Source organism: Aspergillus niger, assembly GCF_000002855.4.
Source record: "Aspergillus niger supercontig An12".
Classification (NCBI taxonomy): domain Eukaryota; kingdom Fungi; phylum Ascomycota; class Eurotiomycetes; order Eurotiales; family Aspergillaceae; genus Aspergillus; species Aspergillus niger.
Genome location: NT_166527.1, coordinates 2,173,591 through 2,184,215, shown reverse-complemented (window position 1 = coordinate 2,184,215; position 10,625 = coordinate 2,173,591). Strand labels below are relative to the sequence as shown.

Sequence of the window (10,625 nt, the reverse complement as noted above, 5' to 3'; positions counted from 1 at the left end):
CGTAAACTGAATCCGCTTCAAGCTTTCCGGACGGAGCCTGAGCTCGAACCTCCTCTTGTCTCCTTTTCTTTCTGGTGGAGTGTATATTGTGCCGTTCAAGATAGAAATGGAAGAATCTTGTTTTGCGGTGGTGGTGGCTTTAAAAAGTACATGTTAGTTGACTTGGTTTCCGGAGGTAGAGTTGTTTGCTAGGATGATCTAAAGGGCTCGAATCAGTGAGTGTATTCATCATATTCCGAACCAAAGTGATGAGTTATTGCAATACGTGTTGGCGTTCCGTGAGGCTTAAGGCGTACTGTGTTTAACTTTAGAGTAGACAATAATCGCCGCTAGTCAGTCATCGATGGCTTCTTCCTTCGGGAACATATGTAGACTTGTGTATGCGGTTTGGCGTATAAGCTGAGGTTGGTATAGTACTTATGTCTAGCATTAAGCTATTCTAATATCTCAGAGACACTTCCAACATTGAGTTTGCCACTCCATAAGCTGAGTGATTAATGTGTCAGCCGCGACATCTACACTCATGTGTAACTTGAAACAGTGATATCTCTCCTATTCCCGTAATTTAAGTTCGATTGATGATTCACCTCATCCATCACAGTCCGCCTGTCAGCAGCTAACTATCTGCGCAGCCAAGCCTGATGGGTAGGTAAATCATGTTCGCGGATCTAGCGCAACCAAGCACCTCTCTTAGCCCCCAACCGGAACGAAAAGTATAAAACTAGGTTAACAGCAAGGTTAGGAGACGGGTGCAAGGAACACCGTGACAAGAGCGATAGCCATGAGCCTATCACATGTTGTCAATCCCTGGTCGGGTTGACGACGACGCCATCTCACTCATAGTAAGTAGTTATCAAAGTAAACTACATCTGTCATGGTCGGAAAGGGATATCGGCTGCGGCACGTAATCTACTCTAGTCATTGTCACAGTGGCAAGTGCGGTGTAGAATCTGCCCACTGCTACAATCTCCTATCTATCTATCTCCTAGCTTGCAGACGGATAACGTCCGAGCAGACCCTTTTCGAGGCCAATGCACACTAGCAGCTCTCCTGAGCGGCTAAGACCTTTAGTCGGCAGTTAGTCCTTCTGGCTATAATCTCGCAGGCTCCACGCTGCGATTGGAAGATTGAAAAATGGATGAAGGGGGCGAAAAACGACTGATCATAAAGATGTGCTTTGATCGACGATGCACAGATCACATTGGCTACAAGTTGACCCATCGAACCCCCCCTGTCTGTCTAGATTGAACCAAGTCGTACAGGAGTAGCTTCCGGGCAGGGTTGTTTGTCCGCAATTTGGGTGGGGAGGGGGTGATTATTTCTTGTACGGAATGGCAAGGAGAACCCCCTTGCGAGCCACTGCCGGGGGGGATACAGCATGGCATGACATGGAATGGCGTAGCATGCGTACGGAGGATAAACTGAGATGACTGGCTAAATAGTGCGTCGAGATGGAGGGATGGATGGGATGAAGACAGTTTACTTCGTGATTATTAATGCGTCTGTCACCGTGGCCGCCACCGCCCTCGATCTCCCGACCCCTAAACCCCCGCCAATACCGACAGGCTGGTGCTGGCCGCGCCTCCCGTCGGGAAAGGCTAGAGATGGTGGACCGTTAGGTTCCAGGGAGAGGAGGCCAAGCTTGTGATTTCCGGCGCCTCTTTGTTTGTGCGGTCTGGTCACGCACTACCCAGGACATGGGGGAAGGAGGAGGAGGAGGAGAAAGGAAGAGGAGAACCTAAGGTACTACCCAAGGGGGCAGTAGTCTCCTACTCCAGTAAGTAAGTACCTTGGACGGGGGCCTTATTTAGCGTTGATACTAGGCCGGGGGGAGGTTCATTGATAGGTAGGTATGATCAATCCACGGATCCTTCTCGTCTGGCAACCTTCCGGGGGAACCAATGACTGCGGTGATTGGTATCTTGTAGTCCACGGGGCTTGCATATGCGTTTCTTCAGCGGATTGATTTGAAACCCGACTGTTGACACCATCGCGGATGGCGGTGATTAAGGTTGACCTGGTTGACGAAGCCATGCTGAAGCCATCCGAGGCCTATCTCCGTATCTGGAATACAAGTAGATACGGAGAATAGTCAGCAGGGTTCCCATTACAAACAATACCAATACGGAAAACAGTACTACATAAGCTAAATTTAATTAATATCTAGAGAGTTAATGAGTTAATGAAGTCTTGTTATTCAAATCCTCTCTCGGAGGAGAATCCCAGAAGGAACAGAACAGAACCGAGTAAGTGACCGAGAGAGTGTAGGTGTAGAACAGCTTGCGCGTGTCAAGCAAGACTGGCGCCTGAGTGGCCGGCAGCTTTGTCCCAAGATGCAGGCCGACCAGCCAGGCAAGTCAGGTGGGGCATCACGGAGGGAAGAGTCAAACGCTAACGCCTGGATGGGGTTAGTGGGCCACACCCGAAGCCCGAGCCAGCCAGTGCAGACTCTCTTTCCAAGGCGCTAGTACCGGGCGTATCGAAGCTGTACCACCTGGGGGAAAACGAAAAAAAGGGCAGGTAAATTATTCAGAGCGACGGTCTGTATGGGGAGAGTTAACCACTCAGGCTAAGACCAAGTAGTAAGTAGTGGTAGATAGACGGATAGTGACTTAGTACGGAGGACTTGAGTAATGGAAGTATACGGAGTACTGCCAGACACGGGTCTATCCACCAATCAATCGTGCTGGACCGGGATCCGCGAAACTCTGGTCAGACTTGTCCCTGCCTATCGCTTGGTTCTTCCTCCCTCGGGGGAATGAATGGGTGGATGGCCCGCAAGACTGACAAGTGCCAACAACCCTATCGTGGGCGGTCCAATATGCGCTCGTATTGGAAGTTGGGGGGATCCTCTGAGGAATGGGACAGTGTGATTGGAATCTCATCCTCAAGCGATCGGGGGTCTATCCCCCGTTCAGAGCCAGGGTCCCAGGAAAGAACAGGTGACCTTGGCCGTGGAATGGAAGAAGCGGACCAGGGACCGTTTGCCTTTGACGGAGAATGGGTTTTCCTGCGCAAGTGCATTGGGATGAGGGCCGGGACGCAGTGTCCGTGCGTGAGAGCAGGGCCCAGGCCAGAGCAGTCGATGGCCGACGGATACGAGGTACCAAAAAACAAAAACCCCCATCAACCTTGGATCGAGAAACCACCTTTCCCTTTGGGTCCCGATATATTGTTTCATCCAACCTGATGATATTTCGATTAGTGATGGTAGTTATCTTTCTCTAGTCATATCGTTTCCTTCATTGGACACCATACTAGGACATCTTCCCCCCTCCCACCCTCAAGGACGTAGAATGTTCCATTGGTGGATCTCCCCGTCGAGCTATACCCAAGTAATTCTCCGTACGTCGGTCGGTCGCGGGCTGCTCAGCTAAGAATAATCTCCCCCAGCTGCCAATTGTGTGCCCTGCCGGCCAGCTAATTATTGCCGATAATGTTTCTAATAATTATGGATTCCAAAAATTATGATGCTTACCAGCACTGAGGGACCGCCATGGCTTTCCTCCTCCCCCATCCTCTCGCCCCGACCCGATCAGCCTCAGCTGTGTCCTCCACCGCCCGGCATCTGTCATGCATTCCTCGACGCAAGGAGCAACGATCGCTTGCCTGCCCCTTTTCGGGTCCCCCGTGCTTTGCTTTTTCGATTCTTCTTCTTTTTTTTTTGTTCGTTTGGTATTTTTGATTTCTTTTGGTTTGGTGTTGATTGCTGCTGGTCCACGTCGATTGGCCATGGCGTGTACTCCGTAAATGGCCTGTTCGCTGGCCCTCTTTTGCTTCGTCTTCCCCTCTTCTCCCCTGGTGCCCTGGGAGATGAACCCTGGGTGGACGTGTCTCTATCCGTGCCATCAGTCTGATCGTTGTTAATTCTCCCGACCATCCACCGTCGATCTGGAGAAACCCCCCCTTTTTCCCCTTCCCCTCCTCTCTGATCGCTACCCCCGACGCAGAGGGCTAAGCTTATTCTAAACTCCACCAAACAGGGCAACAGTGGCCAGCATTCCCTGCTGGGTCGGGGTGGCCGATCGTCCAGCCGGGACGGCGCTCCACATGCCTATCTATACATACATACAGCCAACCTAGTTTTTACGATCCCAAGATCTGTATGGAGTAATGGAGGAGGGGGAATAAAAAGTAGGGTTTTAGAAAAAAAAAAAATCTAAAAAGGAGGGAGGGAAGGATGTGGAGAAGGCACAGAACAGAAGTACGGTGTAAAGTACAGTGACATTTGTTTTGTTTCCTGAGAAGCTGCCAAAGGGGGCAATCAGCAAATCCCCAGCGAAAAAGGCAGTGAGAGATTGGATAAACAATACGGCGGAGCGACTAGACCCAAAAGGGATTCTGGGAGGGCTAACCGGTTTTCTGGCACCATTGATTCTGGCCCTTTTCGGGTCAAGTCCATCTGCAGAAGAGGGTCTGGACGATTCTATTTGTCGGGCGAGACGAGGTAAATTATGTCCATATCTCGTCTCATCTGGTAGGATATTGAAGGGGGAAAGGGAAATGACTGGAATGAGGGAAAGCTCCTGCTCATCATGAGTAGATTATTGATTATTTATCTGCTAAGACATCTATGATCAACTACTAAGCTATCTATGTTCAGTGGAGGACTGATTACTACTAGTAGGTGGCCGACTAACCGAGTCGCCCCCCTCGACCGTGGGAAGCGCCAAAGGTGGAACGGAAACAGCTTGGGCGCCTGGACGAGCCCTGTCAACCACGTTGCCGTTGATCAGGCGTCGAGGGATTGGATTCTGGGACTGGCTCAAGTGTGTTTTAGCGAGCCGTCGTCGTTGGTTCGGCTTAGCTTAGGAATTGCTAGGCTAGGCTTAAGTGGTCAATAGTCAGTCGCACTGGGGGTGGTTGGACCGGGAGAATGGCTCCATCCGGGTGTGGTTCAGGGTGAGCGAGGGAGGGAGAGTGATTTGAGCGAGTGAGTGACTGGTAAGGTTCAGTCAGGTAGGAAAGTTTGTTGTCAATGGTTCCTTTCAATATTACCGGCGGAACGTCCTGGGCCTGTCCGGGCGCGGCTGGGCTTGTCTCTCTTTCTCTTTCTCTGTGTGCTCTCCGAATGATGATTTTCTTTTCTTTTCTTCTCTACTTCTATGTTTCACCTCATGGAGGGGAGATTTGCTTTCTGCCTGAATAGACTTTATTACGGGTTACATGAAGAGAAAAGGAATAAATAATTCCTCCCTAAAAAAAAATAAAAAACCAAACAGTGAGAGTTGTGTTAAAAATAAGTATACTAAATAACTAAATACATTTCGAGAAAAGAAAAGTGCAGCAACAAGCAAGCATTCATTCATCCATTTCATTCATTTCTGCTGAAATTTTGGTTGGGCCTTGGCCCCGATTGGGAATCCTCCACTCCATGCGGTCGGACCAGACTAGCTGCTTTGGATGCTGCTTTTTGGAGTCTGCTGATTGAGAAGAATATTATTCTCTTTTCTTATTTGGTTTTCTATTTCTTCTAATTGACTGCTGATGGGATGAATAATAGGAATGGGAATAAGAAGAATCATAATGATATTATTACCACAAAATGAAGGTCGAATTGGGATAGTCCTGCGTGAGTACAGGATGGATGTCATGCTCTGTATCTAACCAGTTCTCCTTTTTTTTTCTCATCCTATCCTGTAGTGCTCCGTAGATAAGTAGAATTCAAGCCCATCACCCAAATAAAAATAAATAGAGAAAAGAAAAAAAAAAAATCGCGTGAAGGAGAGGGAGTTAGTCATTATCGGACCGTCAGGGTGGGTATGTTCTCCCTGGTATTTTTTCCCGGCGTGAACTCAACCCCCGCGCTGGCCAGACCCGGCGCTGGACTGGTCTGGATACGTCTCCATTCCCGGCTTGTTTGGTCCTCCCCATTTTCGCCCATCAGCAAATAATCCATATTATTATTCATATTCACCTCCAACCCGAGTCTCTCTGCTTTCTTTCTTTCTCGTTTCCCACGAACAATAAAAGATCTCCCTCCCTGAACTTTCCCCCCCCTCCCTTCGTTGTCTTTTCACGACTTCGTTTTTCTTTTCTCCTCTCCCTCCCCTGCCGTGCAAGCCTATCTAACTAGCATCTTCCCTCCACCATCAGCGCCACCCACGACTCGTCCGATCTTCACCACTAATTCCCACTCTTTCAGCTCCCACCAAACCAAACCGTCCACCACAAACTCCCGACTCCGACTCCGCCCGCCAATCTTCCCTTCCCGCCCTCCTAAATCTCGCTCTACGCGCGCCGGATCCTACCATCCCCGCTGCCATTCGACTGCCGTCCATGGTACTCTAAACTGTCATTCCGCCAGATCTTCATCGCGCATCCACATCCACATCAACATATAACTATTTTCTGTCTTCTCTCGTGCGCATCGCGTGAGGGCGCGTTGGCCTGCCTGGAGACGGAAAAAAAAAGATCATGCCGTTGTCTTGACTAGCTTCTCATTCGCAATATACCTATCCTATTATCCAACATACCTCGTCGATCTCTCTCCATTGCCGTTTTCGCGCTTGATCCGTCTGTCGCATCAGCACTCTCACTCCATCGGAAAGGATATGACTTCTGGATAAAAACATTGGGCGCCAATCCAACCTGACGTGAAATCTTCTTCGTCGATCGTGAAACAACCGACACAGGTGGTACCCGTCCAGCATCATACCTACGGTCGATCTCCCAGGACCACCCCCGTTGCAGACTCAGATCGCTGATCGCGATCCGATCGCCCCTCCTGGATCCTCCAGACATTGCCGGTGGCCTGTCTGGCAGTCGATACTGGACCCTTGGATCTGACTCGGTCGCCTTCTCGGGACATCTGTCCAGCACCTTGGCCACCCCCTCTCCAGTGGTAGTGGGTGATTTATTTCCTTCCTCGAGCTTCTCACGCGAGACATCCGCCAACCTGGCTGCCCTCGCGATCCCCCCTCCAGGCATGGGGACGGCGCTCGATGCGCTGAACCACCAGCCGTTGAACTCGCGTCGTCCTGCGGCCCCGACTTTACCCAGCTTTGAGCTTCCTGCACCCAACTTCCAGACCAGCGTCAAGTACGCCCATCACAATCCTCCGCCCATCAACCCCAGCGTCAGCAACCTTCTTACACCACCAGCAACCACCCAATCTGGCGAAACTCTTCCTGCTACGACCTCGCACACAGCCACCACCACGGCACCCACAAATCCGGAGTTGGCACCGTACTGGCAAAGCCAGAGCGCATACCAGAGTGGGTCAGGGGCAGCAGCTGCCCGTCAGTCGTGGAACTCAAGTGTGGTGTCCTATCCAAGTCGAGACACCTTCTCCCCGTCGGTGAACTCCCTGAATCGCAATCCTGCCACGTCGACTCCAGGCACCGAGCATATCACCCAGCCATACGAGATGAATCATTTGCCTCCGTTTCACCAATCTGCCTCGGTCTCCACTACTGCACCTGTTCAGGCGGGTGCTCCTCAACAACATCATGCCATGACACACGCAATGTTGTCAGCACATAACCCGTTGCCTAATCCAGCGCCGTCGCCGCATCCTCTTCCTTCGAACGACCCCTACATGGTCAAATCATCGTCTGCCCCAGCGTATGGCACTATCCAGCAACTGGCCAGCCCGCCGGGCGGCTATTCGCCGTACGGACAACAGGGAATCGTGCCCAATCGGGTGGCATCAAATCCGCACCCCTCGCACCACTTGAATTATCAACGGCAGCCATGGCCGTCATATTCGCTTCCGGCGGTGAACGGACCCATCTGGACGAATGTGCACAATCCGAACGGGCAGATGTCACTTACCGGAAACCTGCAGTCCGGGGTGCTGCCTGGATTGCCTGGGTACAACAGTGGGCACGTGGCCAATATGCAGCAGATGCAGCAGTTGTATGGGGGTCACCCACCCCATCCAGGTCACGGCGCTCCCGGACCCACCAACGATCGACCGTTCAAGTGTGACCAGTGTCCACAAAGCTTCAACCGCAACCATGACTTGAAGCGGCATAAGCGAATTCACCTCTCGGTGAAGCCGTTCCCGTGCACCCACTGTGACAAGAGCTTTTCGCGCAAGGACGCGCTAAAGGTGAGATTCTTACTTACATTCTGCGTACAAATGATCGGGTCTAACATGTGTGTACAGCGACACATCCTTGTGAAAGGCTGCGGAAAAGACGGCTCTGATGGCCTGAAGCCAGGGGAGCACGGAGTGAAGGAGGAGGACCGAAGTGACGAATCGAATGGACAGCACTGAGACAGGGATTGGCGTTTATCGCATGTTCAGGAGTTGATGGAGGGTCGTTATTGTATTTGATTGACCAGCTACTCTGGACGGCGAGTTTGTATTGACTGTGACTTATTTCTGACGGGACAGGTTGGGACCGGATTGTTGATTGTTTGCTTGTTCGGGATGGCATCAGCGTCGGACAGCCTGATTCATGTATACGTATGTAAGTAGAGGCGTTGGCCAGCGTGTATGGATTGATTCGTTTGTTATTTACTTTTTTACTTATCTCTGTCTCTATCTTTCTCCATTGGCTCTGACTCAGATTGGGGATGTTTGGGGTGGCACATGAGCGACTGCCCTGTCAGCTGGGGGTATCCAGGGTCGCCGGGAGCATTACTACTCCGCCTGTTGTCTCACCCACCGCTGCAATGGGTGTGCGTACACATCCACGCCCATAAAAGCTGCTACTATTGTCGATACCTGTCCGCTGTTGCCAGCGCCCTCCTGACAGACAGATTGATTAATAGCGACATCATTTATACCATCACCATCACCAAGCATGCGTTCCCTTCTTCTTCTTCTTGCCGCGATAGCCCTAACCACCACCGCGCAATACCTCAAAGACATCAACCCCACCCCAGTCGACTATCCCGTGCATGTCGAATTCGTCCCTGACTCTACAGCCCTTGCTGACCTGGAGGCTCCCAAGTTATCCGAAGTCAACACCACCGTCTTCGAATGGTGGTACTTTGACGCCGTCTCGTCCGCTAACCCCAACGCCTCCGTTGTGCTCACTTTCTTCACTACCACCGCCACAGCCTTTCCTGCTGTCCCGCCTAATTCGTCGTCTGTCCTGCTCACCTACGCATGGGCTACCTTGCCGAATGGCACCACCGTTGTCCAGAGTGCCGTTCCGATTGATGCGTCGGTGATGGGCGACCGCGATGTCAACTCGGGGGGTTGGGAAGGGACAGGGGGGTGGTCCGGGAAGAAATCCGGGTACGAGGCGTGGGTGGGGTGGCAGGGGTCGCGCGTGAATGGGAGTATTCAGTTGCGTAATGTGAGTACACCTTTCTTGAGAACAAGATAGATGCTGGTTACCTAACGATAATGATGGTAGCCTACTCCGCCGCTTCTACCTTGCTCGACACCTGAACAGGTCAATCGTGCGTTGGGGCTTGGCGAGGGCTTGGGATGGGTGAGTATGGTGCCGGACTCGCATGCCACGGTGGACTTGATGGTCGATGGGGAGAAATTGCAGTTTACGGGGTATGGGTACCATGATAAGGTAGCCTCCTCCTCTCCTTTCACTTGATTCTGGTTCTGTGCCTGATAGCGTCAGAATTGGGGAAATCGGCCCTTCCAGAATACCGTCAAGACCTGGTCCTGGGGCCATGTGCATATCGGATCCTACTCGTTGGTGTGGCTGCAGTACACGCCTCGAGTGGGAGCCGACAACTCCACCACGCAGATCAGAAGCGCCTACTTGGCCCGTGACGGCAAGGTCGTGCAGTCCGGGTGTCGCACGAGCATCATCAGCATCCAGGAGCGGATGACGTCGAGCAGCTATGCCGTGGACGTGGTGATGTCTGGCGTGGATCTGCAGATCCAAGGTACAGTGGAGGTGGCCGGTGATGGGAAGGACTATTTCCGATGGAACGGGGTAGTCTGGGGGACAGTGGAGGGCCAGAGACTGGATGGTGGAGTAGCTGTATTTGAAGGATTCAGGTTGTAGTGTTAGTCAACAAGTTGTAGCTGAAATGGACACACACACATGTATTCAAGTTGCCTATTCACAAAAGGTACTACTAGTACTACTAAGATAAGTTATGGACAGATCATTTCAACCACTCCTCCACCAACCCCTTATAATCCTCCATCCCATACGGCTCTAACCACTTCAAACTCCCCTTCCGCCGCCAATCCAGCCCCAAATCCTGCAACAACAGATCGATATACGGCAACGTATCAAACACGGTATCTAGATTCCTCTTTCCAAACCCTCCCGGACACCGATATTTCCCGAATTGCGTATGCAGCGCCATCTCCCACACCACGTCCCCATCCACCTCTCCTTCTGTTAGTAGTCCCTTCTTCAACTCCTCCGGACACGTCTCCCGCGCCTTCACCCCCATCCCATCTCCCATAAACGCCGCCACCCACAGCGCCTGCACCTGCGCAATCAGCGGCGTATTCACCGTCATCGGCGTCCCCAGCACCGTCACCGACCGCTCCTTCATAAACGCCGCCGGCACCATGAACCGTACCAACCGGAACGGATGCTTCGCCGTAGCGGGTGCCCCCTTCGCCAAGGGGCGGTAATCCTCCTTCGCATTGACCCCGACACTGAGCGATTCCCTTAGCTTCGGGAACCGCGTCAAGATCTCCTGATCTGCCCTCTTCACCATCGGCGTCGCCAGGTAATCCT

At 51.9% G+C, this 10,625-nt stretch overlaps 9 protein-coding genes across 9 annotated transcripts; 5 read left to right on the top strand and 4 right to left on the bottom strand.

Annotated features, from left to right (window-relative positions):
• Positions 1–853: 853 nt before the first annotated feature.
• An12g09250 (hypothetical protein) lies at positions 854–1,221 on the bottom strand (the record flags this gene model as incomplete). Its single annotated transcript, XM_059743653.1, has 2 exons — positions 854–970; positions 1,066–1,221. 2 exons carry the CDS (start codon positions 1,219–1,221, stop codon positions 854–856), a joined length of 273 nt encoding a protein of 90 aa, XP_059601963.1.
• Positions 1,222–1,331: 110 nt separating this feature from the next.
• On the top strand, positions 1,332–1,966 carry An12g09240 (hypothetical protein; the record flags this gene model as incomplete). The annotated part of the gene is made up of 4 exons (XM_059743651.1): positions 1,332–1,407; positions 1,458–1,614; positions 1,695–1,777; positions 1,851–1,966. The coding sequence occupies 4 exons, from the start codon at positions 1,332–1,334 to the stop codon at positions 1,964–1,966; spliced, it is 432 nt and encodes a 143-aa protein (XP_059601962.1).
• A 30-nt stretch (positions 1,967–1,996) lies between these two features.
• On the top strand, positions 1,997–2,583 carry An12g09230 (hypothetical protein; the record flags this gene model as incomplete). The annotated part of the gene is made up of 3 exons (XM_059743650.1): positions 1,997–2,091; positions 2,189–2,407; positions 2,448–2,583. 3 exons carry the CDS (start codon positions 1,997–1,999, stop codon positions 2,581–2,583), a joined length of 450 nt encoding a protein of 149 aa, XP_059601961.1.
• A 238-nt stretch (positions 2,584–2,821) lies between these two features.
• Positions 2,822–3,750, top strand: An12g09220 (hypothetical protein; the record flags this gene model as incomplete). Its single annotated transcript, XM_059743649.1, has 3 exons — positions 2,822–3,051; positions 3,206–3,345; positions 3,482–3,750. 3 exons carry the CDS (start codon positions 2,822–2,824, stop codon positions 3,748–3,750), a joined length of 639 nt encoding a protein of 212 aa, XP_059601960.1.
• Positions 3,751–4,142: 392 nt separating this feature from the next.
• On the bottom strand, positions 4,143–5,119 carry An12g09210 (hypothetical protein; the record flags this gene model as incomplete). Its single annotated transcript, XM_059743648.1, has 4 exons — positions 4,143–4,526; positions 4,641–4,754; positions 4,855–5,035; positions 5,115–5,119. The coding sequence occupies 4 exons, from the start codon at positions 5,117–5,119 to the stop codon at positions 4,143–4,145; spliced, it is 684 nt and encodes a 227-aa protein (XP_059601959.1).
• A 621-nt stretch (positions 5,120–5,740) lies between these two features.
• Positions 5,741–6,079, bottom strand: An12g09200 (hypothetical protein; the record flags this gene model as incomplete). Its single annotated transcript, XM_059743647.1, has 3 exons — positions 5,741–5,833; positions 5,918–5,983; positions 6,074–6,079. The coding sequence occupies 3 exons, from the start codon at positions 6,077–6,079 to the stop codon at positions 5,741–5,743; spliced, it is 165 nt and encodes a 54-aa protein (XP_059601958.1).
• An 849-nt stretch (positions 6,080–6,928) lies between these two features.
• Positions 6,929–8,224, top strand: An12g09190 (uncharacterized protein; the record flags this gene model as incomplete). Its single annotated transcript, XM_001395934.3, has 2 exons — positions 6,929–8,056; positions 8,114–8,224. 2 exons carry the CDS (start codon positions 6,929–6,931, stop codon positions 8,222–8,224), a joined length of 1,239 nt encoding a protein of 412 aa, XP_001395971.3.
• Positions 8,225–8,756: 532 nt separating this feature from the next.
• On the top strand, positions 8,757–9,932 carry An12g09180 (hypothetical protein; the record flags this gene model as incomplete). Its single annotated transcript, XM_059743646.1, has 3 exons — positions 8,757–9,257; positions 9,318–9,395; positions 9,540–9,932. The coding sequence occupies 3 exons, from the start codon at positions 8,757–8,759 to the stop codon at positions 9,930–9,932; spliced, it is 972 nt and encodes a 323-aa protein (XP_059601957.1).
• Positions 9,933–10,165: 233 nt separating this feature from the next.
• Positions 10,166–10,624, bottom strand: An12g09170 (hypothetical protein [truncated ORF]; the record flags this gene model as incomplete). The annotated part of the gene is made up of 1 exon (XM_059743645.1): positions 10,166–10,624. A coding segment is annotated over one exon (459 nt), but the record flags the coding sequence as incomplete, so codon positions are not given.
• Between the last annotated feature and the right edge of the window lies 1 nt (position 10,625).